Source organism: Uranotaenia lowii, chromosome 1, assembly GCF_029784155.1.
Source record: "Uranotaenia lowii strain MFRU-FL chromosome 1, ASM2978415v1, whole genome shotgun sequence".
Taxonomy (NCBI): domain Eukaryota; kingdom Metazoa; phylum Arthropoda; class Insecta; order Diptera; family Culicidae; genus Uranotaenia; species Uranotaenia lowii.
The window spans coordinates 153,878,852-153,896,806 of record NC_073691.1 but is presented as its reverse complement, the minus strand read 5'-3'; the positions used below and the strand labels follow the sequence as shown (position 1 = coordinate 153,896,806).

At 35.3% G+C, this 17,955-nt stretch overlaps 2 protein-coding genes across 5 annotated transcripts in view; both read right to left on the bottom strand.

Annotated features, from left to right (window-relative positions):
• LOC129740592 (calexcitin-2-like) overlaps positions 1-2,674 on the bottom strand; it is a 195,356-nt gene extending 192,682 nt beyond the window's left edge. Inside the window, exons 1-2 of one of the 4 annotated variants that reach the window (XM_055732293.1) lie at positions 2,562-2,674; positions 1,411-1,787 (exon numbers count right to left, since the gene is read on the bottom strand). The gene's annotated coding sequence lies outside the window, so the exon portion shown is untranslated. Of the gene's footprint in view, positions 1-1,410; positions 1,788-1,850; positions 1,868-1,966; positions 2,339-2,561 lie in introns of those variants that run through there. The other 3 variants (XM_055732296.1, XM_055732294.1, XM_055732297.1) reach the window with 3 other exon arrangements.
• Positions 2,675-13,442: 10,768 nt separating this feature from the next.
• Positions 13,443-17,955, bottom strand: part of LOC129740591 (calexcitin-2-like) — a 262,286-nt gene continuing 257,773 nt past the window's right edge. Inside the window, exons 6-7 of the mRNA XM_055732292.1 lie at positions 14,527-14,662; positions 13,443-14,422 (exon numbers count right to left, since the gene is read on the bottom strand). Coding sequence (XP_055588267.1) covers positions 14,312-14,422; positions 14,527-14,662 — 247 coding nt within the window. The 3' untranslated portion in view covers positions 13,443-14,311. The remainder of the gene's footprint in view (positions 14,423-14,526; positions 14,663-17,955) is intronic.

The following is a 17,955-nucleotide window of genomic DNA, read 5'->3' as shown; positions in this document are numbered from 1 at the left end:
TCTGAAATCTGAATCTGAAATCTGAATCTGAAATCTGAATCTGAAATCTGAATCTGAAATCTGAATCTGAAATCTGAATCTGAAATCTGAATCTGAAATCTGAATCTGAAATCTGAATCTGAAATCTAAATTTGAAATCTGAATCTGAAATCTGAATCTGAAATCTGAATCTGAAATCTGAAATATGAAATTTGAAATCTGAATCTGAAATTTGAAATCTTATATCTGAAATCTGAAACCTGAATCTGAATTCTGGGTTTGAAATTTTAACTTCTTTTCAATCAACAAACCGTCAAAATTATTCAAGTCAGTTCATATAAATTTTGATAAGAGAGTTGGAAAGTTGAAATGATTTGGCACATTATTGTACCTTTAGATTTGTAAAATACAAAACACAGAATTTTTGATGAGTTTCCAATGATTTTTTTCTACATTTTTGTCAATTTGAATTTTCTCAGATTTTCAAAGACGTAAATTCAACTTTATACTGGATTTTGAATATATTTACGTATAATTTTCACATTAAATTTATATTCACCACAAAGACAATTTCATTTCTGTTCTAGAGAATTGTTTATAGATTTCGAATAACGGGAAAATGAATAGTTAAAAATTGCTTGAGAAACATATTTGAGTTGTATCAAGACGCTTTCAAAACAATAAATTTTGTTAAAATCGGTTGAGAAACACGAGAGGAATAGCGATTTTTAAGCGAGGAGCGTCAAATTAACACTCAATGTCTGATTATGGAGATTTTTGTATTGGACTTTCAGGGTGCGTCCATTAAACAAAAGTTATGATTCAAAATGCATCCGAATAAAGTTACAAGCCGCCAAACTTTCAGTAGTGTCATATTGACAATGAAGAGCAAATTAGGGTTAATATTAAATCTGGATCTGGATCTAAATCTGAAATCTGATTCTGAATTTTTAATATGAACGAACAATATTAAATTTGAATCTTGATTTGAATCTAAATTTTAAAAGTTCTTCGTCGATTTTCATTTAGATCTTCATTACTAAACATTCAAGTAGGTCGTCAGGGACGTTAAAAAAAACTATTGGGTTGAACTTATAGTTTTCTTAATCGAGAAATTTGATTTCTTCGAACTTCTTCTAAAACGAAAACATCTATAAATATGTATCTGAATAAAATGTTATCCGATCTAAATAAGATGAAATCAGTTAAAAAATCCTATTTATTTCAGATTGTCATCATTCCCATCAAATTAAATAAACTTAAAGTTTGGGAAAAAACAGATGATAAAATCCCTTTAAAAACGTTATAGGGTTTATGAGGTCTATTATCGAAATATAAGAATGAAATTTTTCTGCCAAAATCTTGTGATATTCATACAAACCATTTTTTTCACTAAATAATATGTTTGATTTCAGGATGGTTTTAACTTACCTTTTAAGAAATCCGATTGAGATTTATCCACCAACAATTTCCAAAATCACTATCACGTTTTTATTTGAACTTTTAAACAACACCACTGCAACTGAAAACAGCAGCTCTAAATCCACTTTTAATCTTGGGCCCAACAATCAGTTTATCAAACTCGACCGATCCTTTATTACGACTTTTTTTCTTTTCTTTTTTTTAATCCTTAGAAACCAGCTCGAATCAGCTGAAATCACGTTTCGATTCACAGGTTTATCACTTTAGGTTGGTTTTTATTCTCCTTTTTTTGGTTTCTGCCCTATTTACCGTTTCACTTTGATGTTGCTTTTTTGTTATCTTGCTATCCGAAGATTGATACACGTGTAATCAGCTGATTTATGAGCCTGAAATTAATTTACGTTATTTGAGATTCAGGTGAAATAGATTAAGCATGACGAGGGTATCACCAGGCTGTTAGGAGCCAAGATAATCGTTGAAGCTTTGAATTCCAATAGTTTGAACTTTTTTCTTTTATTGGGAGGTAATTAATTATCTACCAACGACCAACCGGATTGAAACTGACCACAAATTTTATAATGAATCAACCGAGAAGGGAAAACCCGATCCGAACAGTTCGACGAGCCACGATTGAATGCTAGTAGGGGCTATCTCGGGCCCTCAGGAAAGCCCTAGAGGCACACTCGATGGCTGGCTGGCTGGCTTGCCGATGTCCTCCTCCTGGGGCAGACAACAATCGAACCCGTTAAGCTCACAGCAGAAAGGAGCTTCGTTCACCCCTTCCGTCGTTCGGTGAGCCTTCTCACATTGCTGCCTATCCTTAACTTGATTTTTTTTTCTAGCAATGGGTGAGGAAAATCGAGGCCCTGGGATATGTCTCGTGTGTTGTGACACGATTCGTCACCGATCCACCGCACGATTCCTGCGCTAGGTGGAGGAACTCGACGGAAAGTGAAACACACACCCAAGACCTTTAAAACTTTACTTCACACACGTGCTAATCCTTGTCGGAGGGGAGGGCTGAGAGGAATCACACGTTCTTCTGGGTCGGTTTTGCGGTAAATCGAGCCACTCTCTGGAGCCACCACTGAATTTTAACCCCACCCATTCGGTACACTCTACCCTAGTTAATCAATGACCATCGGGCGGTAAAAATTCACCTTTCAGGATGTACACTAGCAACTGACCGGGGAACTTATTAACCGGAACCTGCAAAAGAACTTTCGCTTTGACCAGTACGCAAGACACGAACCGAATGCAGCTTCTTTCCGCCAGGGATAATGCTTTTATAGAGCAGCAGCAAATTGCGTTAGGCAGGAGTGCAGCCAGCCCGCCAAATCGATGACGATGAGACGTACCAAACGATGATGATGATGATCTTCGTCAGCTAGGTTTCGGTGCAGCAGCAGCAGCAGCATTGAAGGTGCATCCTGGAAATTCTGATTCTGCATTCTGGATTCACCAACACCATGTCGCGGGTCTGGCTGCTGGCAAGGAAGCTGCAGCTCCGGAATCAATTCTAGGGTGGCTCCAGAGAGTAGCACCTTCTTATAAGATACCATTGTCTGGCGTTTCAATCTTCTAAGGTGGCCCCAGAGATCTCCATCAAAAACCAAACCATTTGAAAACAAAGAATTTTCTGAAGTTGAACCACCCTTACTCAGCACCATATGATAAGCTGCTGTCGAAAAATTCTCTTTGGGGGGTGACGCCCGTCAGCTGATTTCTATGGGTGTGTTCGTGATTGTATCTTCCGGGAAAGGGTGCGTTCACAGAATATTTACCGGCATCTGGAACTGAAAATATCTCTCGCTCGGAGATAAACATTCAAGATGGAAAGAGAGAAGCAAGGTCAAAACTGAGAATGAGTACTGATTTGTTTTTTTTTTTCAATTGGTCTGTGTTCAATAAAACCGTTGGCCGGATGAGTTCTTTGAATTACATTGCGGGGCACAAATATTGGACCAAACAGAAGAGGTAAAATTGCACAGCATTTAGTTCCTTTTTCGGGCTTCAGGCTTTGCATGGTAAAGCTTAGTTCTTTTAGAAATGGGACTGTTAAGAGTGCGTGTATCTCAAAAACTATTTGTTTGACCGAAATACTTTCTGCTACTTTTCGCTACAATACTTCTCTTTTAAAAGAAACTGAGGGCAATTTAGTAAATACAGCTGTTTCGAAATCAACAAAACTTGATAACTTTTGAACCACTTAAAAGCATATTTAATGAAATTTCCTCTTGTAAAATCAGACAATAACAAAGTAAAACCATCATGAGATTAACATTAAAGGATAATCGGTTAGTATAGATCGAAGGTTGCAAAGGGTGTATACAAGATTACTTTTTTTAAGGCTTCTAAAAATAACAAACACCAATGTTTTCGTTTTGAAAATTGTTGTTTTTTTTCACAGGAGCAGAATCTTGGCAAATCATTTTTTATTCAAAACAACAAGCAAAAACATATGATTATATGCAAGGGACCTTACCACGATCAGACGTGGTTTAGGATCCAAACCCTGGAACTTGTTCAAAAAAGAGTTTTTCATAAATTTTGTCCTTAATCAGAAATCATCTTTAATGTTAGAAATCTGTAATTATCGAAAAATTACAATACTTAGCTTGAAACATGAAGAATTCTTTCGGTATTATCAACTCAAAATCCATCATTTTTGCACTTTTACTAGGTTTAGTAGACGCTTTCAGAAACAAACGGGACATTTCACGAAAAAAGCGAGACGCAGCCGAAAAAAGTGAGACATTTCAGAAGCTCTTGAAACCCTAGTTTTTATGACCATTCCTATGCGTAAGTAAATCTTCCTTCAGATGAAATAGTTCAAAGATAGTAATAAAATATGAATAAATGAAATTTGTTGAATTCTCACTAAAAAAAGCTTACATCTTTGTACACTGCGAACACTCAAGTCGAAAATGTTGTAGTTCAGAGTAATTTAAAATCCGGAATTTAAAGAAAACTTTTATTTTTTGCAACAGCTGTTTTTGATCATCTACCAAGTTTATTTAATTTAACTTGTCCATTCATTCATTGTTCCATACTTTATTTTCGCTCGGCAGTCCTTCTATTTTATTCCGAAATCAACCTTTTCCGTAAGCTTTACATTAAAGGGATTCTGCTAGGATTCCTGAGAATCATCTGGAGCCATCATCATTTGGAAGCAACTTAACTTATTTTCTTGGATCGAAAAATATTAACATCGCTAGAACGTGCTCAAAGAATGCTTTACTGAACCAGATTCATTTTGGTGATGCTAAGATAAGCTTGCCAGATTGCCCGGTTTAATCAGGACTTGCCCGAATAATTGACGCACAATTTAGGAAAAGTTCGGATCGGATTTCGAAGAAAAAAGCCTGGATTTAGGACAGTTATATTCAGTTTATTTCCAAAATTGGAAAAAAAAAAGTTCAAATTGACGCAAAACGTCACAAAAACGATTTTTCAAACCAACTTTTATCTAAATAATCATGATGTGTTTTGACGAAAAAAATGTTTTTTTCAAGTGTATTCTTTTCAATTATTTTTCCAAAAATTCCGTGGTTTTGACCAAATTTGCCGGATATTGCTCGGATTTTGGGTGGAAAATTTTGAAATCAAATGTCCGGATTTCCAGATTTACAGATAAAATTTCCAGGATTCACCCAAGATTCACTTTCAGGATTCACTCATATTTCCAGGATTCACCCAAGATTTCCAGGATTCACCCAAAGATCTAAACGAGTTATTTAATCTTGTATTCTATTATCTTTACAACAATGCTTACAATTTTGAGAAAAAAATCACAAAAAAATAAATATTTAAATGGTTTTCTGTGTTGAACCAATGAATTTTATTCTAGCCTTAATTTTGGTTTTTCAAGTGTGAATTAATGAAACTTCAAAATGAAACTGGGTTAGTGTTGAATAAAAAAATCAGGTTTGAATTTAAAAACCTTTATTTCAATTTCTGTAAACCACTCTTTTCCATTTTCAAGTCGTAGATGGCAGCATCATCTTGCAATGAATACCAAATAGTGTCTCCATATTGATTTTCCGGGTAGATTTAGACTAAGGTTGCCAGAATTTTTTCCACTCCCATCCGGGCCTAGCAATTCCGGGCATTTTTTCACAAAAACCTGGCAAAATCCGGGCATGGATTTCAATTTTTCAAATCCAAAAACCGGGCAATAACCGGGCAAAATTTAGGTGTTATTATGTATAAAAGCAAAGAAAAAATGCAAAAAAAAAAATGAAATTAATATTTTATTAATGTAATTGCAGACTTCCAAAAACTTTTTGGAACACTTAAATATTCAAAGGTTTATAAAAGTAAATCAGCGAAATAATTTGAAACAACCGTTGAAAATGTCCATACCGTTAATCGATTTTGCTGAAACTTACTCAAAAACTTTGATTTTTTTGGTTTTTTTGTGAAAATTGTGAAAAAAACCGGGCAATATCCGGACTTTTTTCACGATATCCGGGCAACCGGGCCGGACCGGACTTTCTCGAAATTTTGCATCAAATATCCGGGCAAACCCGGATAAAACCGGGCAATCTGGCAAGCTTAATTTAGACCCATATTCATCATTTCAAGGTAGTTTTCCAACACAGTTTTTTTTAGAGAAGTCGAAGAAAGCTTTTCTAGATTTGCAAACACTCACTAGCTCAAGAAAAGAACAGCGAAAGCCGCCATCTTATGGATTAAAGATGGTGTCTGATAGCGAAATTTCACTTCTTCTAGTTAAGTCCTTTAGCCAATACCCATATTGTGGGGGTTTCATGTGATTTTCAGATATTTTCAGGATTTTAAAGTTCAGTGGAAGCTGACATCTTGTCGGCTTCTTCTAGTTTATCCCTTTCACCAAATACTCATATAGAATACTTCGAAGTTATCGACGTTTTTCGGCGAGTTTTAATAGTTATTATTAAAACTCGCCGAAAAACGTCGATAACTAGTTTACAAAATTTGAAAAAAATCATGAATTTTGTTAACCAACCTATATTTTTAATGTAAAATCGGGCGCTGAATCCGAAAATGAAATTCAAAAAAATCTCAGTAAAACAGTTTTTGAGTTATGCTCCAAATATGATTTTTTTTTAAATAAGAAAAGTACATATGCTTAGATTGAAATACCTCGAACTGCATAACAGTAATTTGAAATCTGTGTTTCGCAGATTAAAGGTGAACAAATTTGCCATCGATCATCTCAACATAATTTTTGTGCATCATCAACAGTATTGTTGATATAAGTGGCTTTATGAAAGAAAAAAAATATAAAAAAACGCATATTTTTAGAGAAAATTTTATTTGAGTGAAAGTTTTAGACTTGATGGTATCATTTAAAAAATCTGATTTTCTGCTGGCGAATCCAAAGCAAAGAATTCTAGTGGTTATTTTTCAAAATCGGTTGAAAATGGAAGAAGTTATGGTTACTTTACCATAACAGTTATTTTTAGCATTTTTGATAAATTTAACGAACCACAGTATACTAATCATAGTATAGGAAGAAATCAACATGGTAAATCTCACTCGCTCCGAGTAAAAAATTATTTTTTAGCTTACCAGAAGATCACATGCCAAATTTTAGAACGATCTGACTTTGGGGAGGGGTTGCTTTAGTCTCAAACGTGAATAGGATTATAAGGTATTATGCTCGGGAGAAGCAAAAAATACTGTTTTTTTCAATAATAACTTTTTCTTCACCAGTCGATTGTTTTTTTCTGAAAGATTTGATTAAAGCCTAAGTTGAGACAAACATTTCACTTGAAGACTGTAACACGATTGGACTTGAAACAAAAAAGTTATTGCGGTTCACCTTTCACCTTTAATCTGCAAAACAGAGATTTCAAATTACTGTTATGTAGTCCGAGATATTTCAATCTAAGTACAAGTACTTTTTTTATTTTTTCAAAATTTCATATTTGAAGCATAACTTAAAACCCGTTCTACTGAGATTTTTTTGAATTTCATTTTCGGATTCAGTGCCAGATTTTACATTAAAAATGACCTTCAGTTTACTAAGTTCAAAAATGCTGTAAACTAGTGTAATTAATCAAACAAATTACCAGTTGTCCATACGTTTCGAGCTACTATGGCATTCGATCCTCTTCAGCGTACAAATTCACTGGCCATCGTCTAAACTATTTTGGTTTTGGGATAGTTTGAATAGTTTGGACGATGGCCAGTCAATTTGTACGCTGAAGAGGAGCAAATGCCATAGTAACCCGAAACGTATGGACAACTGAGAATTTGTTTGATTTATCATTAAAACTCACCGAAAAACGTCAATAACTTCGAAGCATAAACAATCGCGTTGATAAAAACAAAAATCCAATACCCATGCAGTGGTGGTTTATCTAATGCTGCTTTTTGTCATTCACAGCATTTAAAGTTGAGCGGAAGCGGAAGATAGTGAACTTCGACTTCTACTCATTTAGCCTTTTAACCCAATGGGGTTTCATACAATTTTAAGTCATTTTCTACATTTCAAAGTTCAGTGGAAGCCGCCATCTTGTATTTCAAGATGGCGTCTGACAACGAAATTCGACTTTAACTCATGGTTTATTCCACGGGTCATTCACAACCAATCCTTTTTTTCATTCAAAAGTCTGTCCTCATTTACTGTACTAATGATTAACAACTCAGAAATGAGAAACTCATCCTAAGCGTGTAGTTGGTTGGCTTGCGAGAGAAACGTCAAATTTTAGCTTTTGATTTGACTCTCATAAAACCACTTTAAAACTAATTAGCAAATTTATCTCACCATAAATAAGCTATAAAGCATTGTATTTTTTTTTAAATTTATTTATTTTCGGGATTTAAGCATTGAATTGACCATCACCATGTTGGTTGCAAAATAGAAAGCCACAAAATGACGCCATGTTGATGGACTCACAATGCAAGTATGTGAAAATATTTTTTCAGGTCTATTTTCCATCAATTCCATCATGATTGAGCATCAGATTTGACGAGGCGCATTTATTTTAAGATACTATTTCTTACACTTTTTATCTAAAATCTTGACTGGCAGTAGAAAAGATGCTCATAATATGGTTAAATCATTGATGTTTTGGCTATTAATATTAACAGATCATATTTCAATAATGCAATCATCATTCATCAACCACCATGTTGAAAAAATTAAAAAATAAAAACTTTGAGAACTCATAAATAGAATCGAAAAAACAAAAAAGGCTAACATGTTTAATAATAGCTTTTTAAAAGCTTTGGTGACCAAAATTTTAAAGTATAATTATTCTATCGAGATTTGATTTCAAAATTGACCACCAAAAATCCGAGCAAGTTTTGTCAAAACCCAAAATGTATTCAACAAAAATCAAGAGAATGAAATTGAAACAAAATACTTTCATCGAAATTCCTTAACAAATTTTAAATTTATTCAAAGCTTTAAATAAACGTTCCAAGATTATTTTCATATAACATGTTCAAAACAAGTTCTTTTTGGAGGCATAAACAAAACAAAAAATAATAACGGCACAATTTGTTTGTAAAGCTTAGTTCTTTTAGAAATGGGACAGTTACGAATGCCTGTATCTCAAAAACCATTCTTTTGAACCAAATACTTTCTATGAAGAAAATGAAGGTAATGTTATGATATTTCATGAAAAAATTTGAAAAAAAATATTTACCGTTTTTTGTTAAAGAAATTTCTACTTTATTCTTGGTATCTCCCATTGGCCGGCGCACACTTTTTTCAGTCATGGTATTGATCAGTTTCTCCAACTTATACTTCGTAAAATCTATATTTTAGGTGGCTTCACCCTCCTTCTTCAATTTCTGATAATTTTTGGTCCAATACTTCTCTGGAAACTGGAAACTGGAAGCATTTAAGTGGATACAGTTGTTTCGAAATGAACAAATTTGATTATTTTTGACCACATTTTTGAACGTTTTTTTTTCGGTACCGGTTTTACAGCTTAAGAGCTTTGGAACTATCAAAAAATGGTTGTTTGAGGTTGGATTTCTATGAGTCATCACTAGGCAACACTTTCAGCTTATCGGAGAAAATTGTTTTGGATATTTCAGCGGTCTACCCTTAGTTTTTCGTTTATTGAAAATTTAAAATGCTGGTATGAGACTTGACTTCCCTGATGATCCTTAACCGTTGTTGCCGATCATTTTCTTCACTACAATGCTTGATTTGAACTTTGTGGACATTATTGACAGTGTTTGCATACTTATCCACCACAAAAACTCAGTAATTCTTTGAATAATCAACGGTTTTGTCAGCTATCAATTTGATAATGACGAACTTTAAAGGAAACTGTGCAAAATTATTTTTTTCTTTTTCTCTTACATCGTACATATCTCAAAAACGCGTAAATTTTAAATTTTGAAAAAAATAGGTCGAATAGTACTTTTTACAGGCAACAAAATGCTGTCAAAATTTTTAATATCCAATAACTAGTTAACGAGCTATTAGCAAATGAAAGTGTCCCATTTCTAAAAGAACTAAGCTTTATTATGCTTGATTTTTCAAATAAAGGTAATCATTCCGGGCAAAATCCTGGCATTTTTCAATCCGGGCCGAGTCGGACTGTTCCCAAATTTTATATTAAATATCCGGGCAAATCCGAAAAAAACTGAGCAATCTGGAAATCTTACCTGGCTCAGAGAGCCTCAATTGGATATTTTGAATATCCGTTTTATATTCAACACTCTGGGTACCCCTGACTTTTCTAGCATAACGAATCGTTTTGGAGATTAAATTTTTTCAAAACTCTATGTTTTATGGCTGAAAAAGCGTGTTTGCAGTTGCCCTACAGAAAATGAATATTATTTTTAACACTTCAAGGGTGAATCTAAAATTTCTCAAAAAAAATCTGCTTCCAATTGAAAATAGGTTCCAAAAACTTATTTTTCAACAAAAATTAAATTTTTTATGTAGTCAAAAATGTAAAACAAATACACACTTTTCATGTAGAGTTCGTACGGTAAAACGGGGTAATATTGATCACATTTTCAATATTTTTCGATTAATTTTTCTGTTAAGGAGAATGTGGCATGTTTCGAATTTTAAAAATCAGCACTGGACTCTTATGAACGTAAAGCCCGGTTTCAAAAATTTATTAGACTTCTTTAAATTTGATTCAAAAATCGATTTTGTTGTGGATTAGAATTTGATGCTTTTGAGGCATTGATCAGTTTCTATTTTGACGATTTTAACGAGTTTTCTCGATCAAAAAGGATACAAAACACCTTCATAATATTCACAAATGCCAGTTTATTAATTGCTAAGGCAGTTCGGAACAAACTCAAATGATATAAAATTAATCATGAAACTACAAAATTGAACACAACACTTTCGGTGGCTTAAAGATACTTAATTGGTCAGTTTTGAATCAGCGAATTCTGAGATATAGGATGCTGGATTTCGGGTTTCCTTTGTTTACATTTCTTCGCAGTTAAAAAAAAAAACAACACCGCGGTCCTTAATCTGTTAGGGCCGAACAACAATAAAAATCGAAAGATGGACAATGATGCTGCATAAATTGAGGAACCAAGATTTTTTTAACATTGTTTAAAAATATTTAACTACAAAAACAAATGAAGTTTTGCCTTCATTCAATTCCCTAGGCTCTCGAACTATTCGCCTTTATTTCATACAAACTTTACCATTTGATAGGGTTTCTAGCCTTTTGTCCTAGACTAGCTTACTCTTGGAAAATTTCCCTATTTTTTAAATATCAAAAATTTACCTCAAACTACAACTTAAACTACATCAAAACCATACATTCACTAAGGAAAAAAGTTGAACTCTTACATAATTCAACCTGCTGCTTCTAAACGCTTCGATTTCATCAGGAAGGGTGTAAGTTTGCGAGCCTTCGAAAAAGAATAGAAACTTCAAGATTTTGAAACTACATTTTTATATACATTTGAATTAAAAAAACAAATTTTCCACAATTTGGAACTCATATTTTAGGTTTTTCTACATAGAGTTAGTTATGTTGATGATTATATGGAAAACATTTCATGTTTTTAGATAAAAAAAACTCTATCACCAAAATTTTCAAAAACCAATAAAATTTTGTCTTTTTAAAAACAGTTTTAACGCATTCATACAGGAATCAGGTATTTAAAAATAAGATTCAGCTGTTGTTGGTTTTGGTGAAAATTTTCATGTTGATCAAAGTGGGGTAACTTTGGAAATCTAAGTTCCCCCAAATTTCTAGCACTCATCCTTGAAAATCTTCAATTGCATTTAATCTTTGAATCTAAAATTTTATTATCTAGTGTGTTTTCAAGTTTGGATTTGGATTCTTATTCAAAAAGTTTCACTAATCGACAAAATATGGCGTTGTTATAAGTCGATTATAATCTTGAGTTTGTATATAATTTTCTTTTAAGATTTAAAAAAAGTGTCCACTTTTAGTTTAACAGCCATCCAAGAAACCTAAAACTAAAGCAACTTTTCATAGCTGAAATTTTCAGTTTTTCAAGTTCAGCTTACTTGGAGATTTGAATCGTGGCTAGGCAATCTGGACTTCCATTTTCTGGAACCTTATATTTTTTCTTCGATTGTAAGTGAAGTGCTTGAAAAAGCAACATCTACCGCAAGCAAAGCTGCATTTTAAGATGATCTTAGTTTAAAATTTCGGACTGGAAAGTACCATGAAAGATGACAATTTATCAAAAAACTTTTCATAGAACCGAAAATTGCATATATGTTTGTAAATAACAACACCGAACTAGTTTTAATAAGAAAAACTGTTATCATGTTCTTCGAGTAAGATTTACTCGGAAAAATGAGTACTTTACACGTTTGTTTTTGAGTTGTGTGACTAATCACTAAATAGTTTACGGCATTTTTGAACTAAGTAAACTGAAGATCACTTACATATAATGTGAAATCGGGCGCCGAAATCGAAAATGAAATTTATAAAAATCTCAGTAGAACAGTTTTTAAGTTTTGCTCCAAATATGAAATTTTGGAAAAATTAAAAAAGTACTTGTACTCAAATTCAAATATCTCTGACTGAATAACAATAACTCGAAATATTTGTCTTGCATATTAAAGGTGAATAAATTTGCTATCTAAACTTAATTTTTGCGTATGATTAACAGTATTGTTGATATTAGTGACTTTATGATAAAAAGTATTATAAAAAACGCACTTTTTTAGAGAACATTTTCTTTCATCGAAAGTTTTAAACTCCAAGGTAACATTTAAAATAATCTGATTTTCTTTTGTACTTGAATTTCAATTTTAACCAAAGATTTTGAGTGGTTATTCAATAAAATCGGTTGAAAATTGTAGAAGTTATGGTTTCTTTACTGTAACAGTGTTTTGCATTTTTGAATAATTTAACGAACCGCGGTGTACTTATCATAGTATAGGAATAATTAAACATGGTAAATCTCACTCACTCCAAGTCAAAATTACTTATTAGCTTATCAGAAAGTCACATGCTAATTTTCAGAATGATCTGACCTTGGGGAGGGTTGCTTGTGTTGCAAACGTGAATTGGATTGTAAGGTAATTTGCTCAAAAAGAACAAAAAATACTGTTTTTTTCAATGACTTTTATCTTCACTATACAAGTGCTGTTTATTGATAATTTTCTTAAAATCTAAATTAAGACAAATATTTCACTCCAAGATTGCTACCCGATTGGACTTAAAACAAAAAAGTTATTGCGGTTCAAAAATTGTATTTTAGCCGAAAATTGTCGTGTAACAAGCAATGAGCACTGTTCACGCATTTCTTTTTATACCAGAATTATTGTTATTCAGTCAGAGGTATTTGAATTTGAGTTCAAGTACTTTTTTAATTTTCCAAAAATTGCATATTTAGAGCATAACTTAAAAACTGTTGTTCTAATTTTTTTTTAAATTTCATTTTCGGATTCAGCACGCCCGATTTCACATTAAAAATAAAGGTTAGCTAATAAAGTTCACGATTTTGTTGTTTTATTTTGTAAACTAGTGTAATTGACTCATTTTTAATTAGAAGCTTGTAAAGATCCCTCATATCACAAAATAGGAACAATTTCTTTCATACCCTTCAAATAAAACACATTCTGATTCGTTGACACACGTTTATTATAGCGATGATATCAGATGATAGGTCTAAAAATTTCCTTGCTGCTAAATCCTTAAAATCTCTTGATAGAATCGATACACTTTGACTATGAGACAAACATAGAAACTCAACGTTTGATTAGAACTATTTCTCGAAAATCTTCAAAACATTTTTAACGGAACCACTAAGGTCATTCGACTTATTTTTTTGTTTAAGATTGAGCTAGATGTGCGATAGTGGAAGATTTGATAAAACTACTTAAAGTTGAAAAAGTCGATTTTATTAACCAAACAAATCTAATCTTTCCTTTCTTGAATTTGGTCTTTTCCCTTCGATACGATAATAATTGTTTGAGCTGTAAAATAATTGGCAGGAAAAACGGGGAGCGAATAGCGTTGAGCTTAGCTTAAGTTTAAGATTTTCTTCTTCAGAAATAACTCTTCGATCTTACACTGCTAGTTTGTTTTGTAATTGTTTCGTTCCTTTTTGGTGCGATCTGTTTCTAATTCGTTTATTTTTAATTGTATGTTTTATTAATATATTTGTTTTTTTATCTGAAATTTAATATCTCGATCCGTACGATGGTTGTAGGCTTCAAGTTGTCTCGAAATTCGTTTCAAATTGCAAAGGGCATCGTTAGCAAAAAATTTTACTTTCCTCTCTTCCATTTTATTTCAGCTTAATCTGCTACAATTTTCAAACGCAGGAAAATATCGTCATTATTTTCCTGCCCGTCCAATGTGTCTTGAGCGTTCTAGGAATACTGCTACTTTCTTTCATCTGCCCCTCAAAAAGAAAAAATCGTGAAAACGAAACGGCTAAGTTGTAAGATGGGTGGGCTAGACGCGGAAAGGAAGGGGAAGGAGTCCTCTTAGAAAGCGGTCTTGCCGAAGATGAAATTTCCTGGCGCCGATGGCTCGTCCGAGGAGAAGTATTCGCGCCACAAAACGGCAAACTGGTCCCGATTGACCTCGGCGGCTCCCTAAAATGGCACAAAAAAGGAAAGAAGGCAAAAGGTAAAACGGTTGCTATAAAATTATGCCGATTTTTTTTACTTTCTCAAGCAGGAAGTTGCTTGGCCCTTACCTGAGACATCTTCTTGAACGCTTCGAGACATTCCGGCTTGTTGACGCCGTAGCTGGAGTAGACGGTGGAGAATTCCTCGGAATCGATGGTTCCATCGGCGGAGGCATCCTCCAGATCGAACATGAAGTTCATGTATCTGCGAGCAGAAGATAAAAAAAGGAATGTTAAAATGATTTGGTTAAAATTCAAACCCGTATCATGTTGACGGGGTTTTCAACGTAGTTTCTTTTAAATTTACTTAGAGATATTTTTAAACTGTGACCCAAAGATACTTAGAGATTTTAAAAAACATAAAAATGAGTCACTGTGTGTCTTTCTGTTCGTATGTTTAAAACCAGAAACTGATATGCGTAAAATTTGGCACGTGGGGGAAGGTTTCTATAATAGTCTTCTCCTCGCCACTGAACTAATAAAACATGGAGCACATCTCTCAGATTTCCCCTTTTTTCCCCTTTTTTCGACAGCTTAAAGCTTTTTTCCTCAGATTTAAGGGTTCATCTCCTATGCTCTCAAGGCTAAAAAAAAGCTTAAATCTGAGGAAAAAAAAGCTTAAAAACGAGATTCACGAGCACATATTTATAAGATGCTGGTCACACGATACATAGACAAATCGTGTAACGTTGCCGGGATCAGAATAAAACATGATTGATAAACTCGAGCACTAATCAAGCGATTGGAGACAAATTAGCCAAGGAGAGCATTCGTATACCATAAACATTTCTATGAAAATTTGCGACGCCTCTCATCCACTTCCATAGGGGAGATAGAAAAGAGAGAGGGGGGGCTCCCAATCAGTTTGGATGTGAAAACTCAAATTTCAAATTATGTGTAAGATGTCTTTTTTAGTTAAGATGAAAATTTGAATTAATTTCATAATAAATTTACAGTGAATCTAATCCAAAACGCATAATCCGGTTTGTACGCCTTACATAAAGCACAAAAACAACATAACACTAACTAAACCAACTAACACTATCTTGCTGCATCTTTAAAATTGTAAAACACATCATTTTAATAATTGTAGAATCCCTGAGGATGGTGTTAAAGAACACCGAAACGTCGGAGTAAAAATAAATATTGTTCGTTTCTAGACAATGTGACTAAATAAATTGCCGGATACACTACATTATTAAAAACTTGGCAGCATCGATGTAGTGGATTATTCTGGCCGAAAACTGTGCTGCTTCTTGGAACCCAAACGATCTAAAGCGTGTAGAATCTATGTACGGAGCAATTGCGAGCAGTCTATTTGGTTATCAAGTCCTTTTAGGACTATCCATTGCATAAGCGATAGCTACATATTTGTCCATTTCCACTTCTCAAACTCTCTTACCGGGAAAGTACTCATTCCTCAATGAGTAATTTGGTACTTCCACTCAGAAGCGCTGGCAACACTGTTGTGTTACCACGAACCTAGTTTGAGTAGTCTCGCTTATCCGTGAGATGCTGTAAACATTTGTTCTGTCATCATCACCACCATCCTGTTGTTCTCAGCAATCATGAATTGCGAATTGGACATAGCAAGAGGAACGAATACAAACAATGTTTTGGTTCTGCTCGTGGCAGCAGAAATCTTCTGCTTCGCGTGCCACGCCCTTGGTAACGCCTTCGTGAATGCATCAGATGGCTGATCCTCAGTTGAAATGTGTCTCAAAGCTGACCGCTTCATACGATTTCCCTAAATGCATACTTTACGTTCAGTTGCTTCATCCGCTGATGGGTCCGCGCATCTTTCAGGTACTGCATGCAAGGGATGTTGTCTTCCATTAACGTGGAAGGAGTGCTAACCACACCCAGTTCACCCAGAAAGTTTGTTAACCACAGACCTTCCTTGACTGAACGTAAAGAGCTCCTATCTCAGCTTCGGTTGATGATAGACTGACCGTCTGCTGACGTTTCATTGACCACGAAATAAGATTTCTGAAGCTCATTTAAGCGATACAGATCTTCGATCATCGGAAGCTTTGGGAAAATATGCATAAGCTATTCGATGAGTGGTTCCGGTTTCGTGTTTCTGCGGTATACCAACGCCGTATCGGTCATACCTCGAAGGTATCGCAGAACACGCACGCTTCAGGCCTTGCCAGTACCTATCCGCCGGGCTGGAGTGATATTTGCTCAGTGCGCTAACCGCTGCACAGATATCTGGCTTCGAAGATGTCGCCAGATATTGGAGACAACCGATCAATTCCTTGAACGGCTGCTCGGTGATGACCTCATCAGTTCGTTTGCCAACGCCAAGATTGTGCGAACACTCTCCATCTTAGCCACCGGAGCGAAGGTTTCCCAGTAGTCCAGTCCTGGTCTCCGAGAACACCCTTTTGCAACCAATCGTGCCTTGTAGCGACCGTCATCCTTTATGGTGAACACCCACTTCGATAGAATGGGTTTTCTATGACCTGTGGGTAAGCTGACCGCTTTCCAAGTCTTGTTTTCTGCTAAGGCAGCCATCTCCTCGTCAATGGCGGTCTTCCAGGATTCCCAGTCGTCTCGGCGCTTCAATTCGTAGATGTTTTGAGGTAGCTCCACATCAATAACAGCGGCTACGTTGGCCACGTACCGTTGAGTAACTCCTCGAGTTCGCTGACTTCGTCTCAGCATCGGTTCCGGATCGACGGAATTTTGTACATCATCGTCGTCCTCATCGTCTGGGAATTCTGCACTGCTCTCATAGTCGCTTTCGCCGGTTTCATCCTCAATCACACTGTCACTCACAGTTTGAATGGGATCAAAAGGCACTTCGGCTAACCGCTCGGATGTGGGTTCGGGTGATGATACTTCGGCTAACCGCTCGACAGTGTTTTGTTGTTCTGGTACATTGGCTAACCGCTCAAATGTTGATTCTGGCTCTGTTGAAATCTCGGGCTTCTCGATGGATGAGGGGAGTGGATCTACGCGGTTTCGTTCAGGCTCCATCATGCTGGTTTCATCGAAGACTACGTTTCGATGGATTTAAATGGATCGACTCGACCCGTTGCAAAGCCTGAACCCGTTGTTTGCATAGCCCACGAAAACGAGTCGTTTGGATTTAGCATCGAGCTTTTGCCGCTTTTCCTTCGGAATCTTTGCGTACGTTGGGCACCCGAAAATCCGAAGATTATTCAGCTTGGGTTTTCGACCAAACCACATTTCATAAGGAGTCTTGTTAACCACAAGACCCCGTGTTGGTTCGTCAGGTACGCAGCGGAGAAGACCGCTTCGCCCCACATAGCCTTCGGTTGCTTGCTGCCATGGAGCATCGCCCTTGCATTTTCCATCAGAGTTCGTTTGGCTCTTTCGCTGACGCCGTTTTGTTGCGGGGTGTATGGGACCGTGAATACCATCTGAACTCCTTTCTCAGAACAATGTCGTTGAAAGTCGTTGCTGATGTATTCACGCCCGTTGTCGCATCTTAGGTTGCACAACCTCTGACCGAAGTGTGCTGTAGCC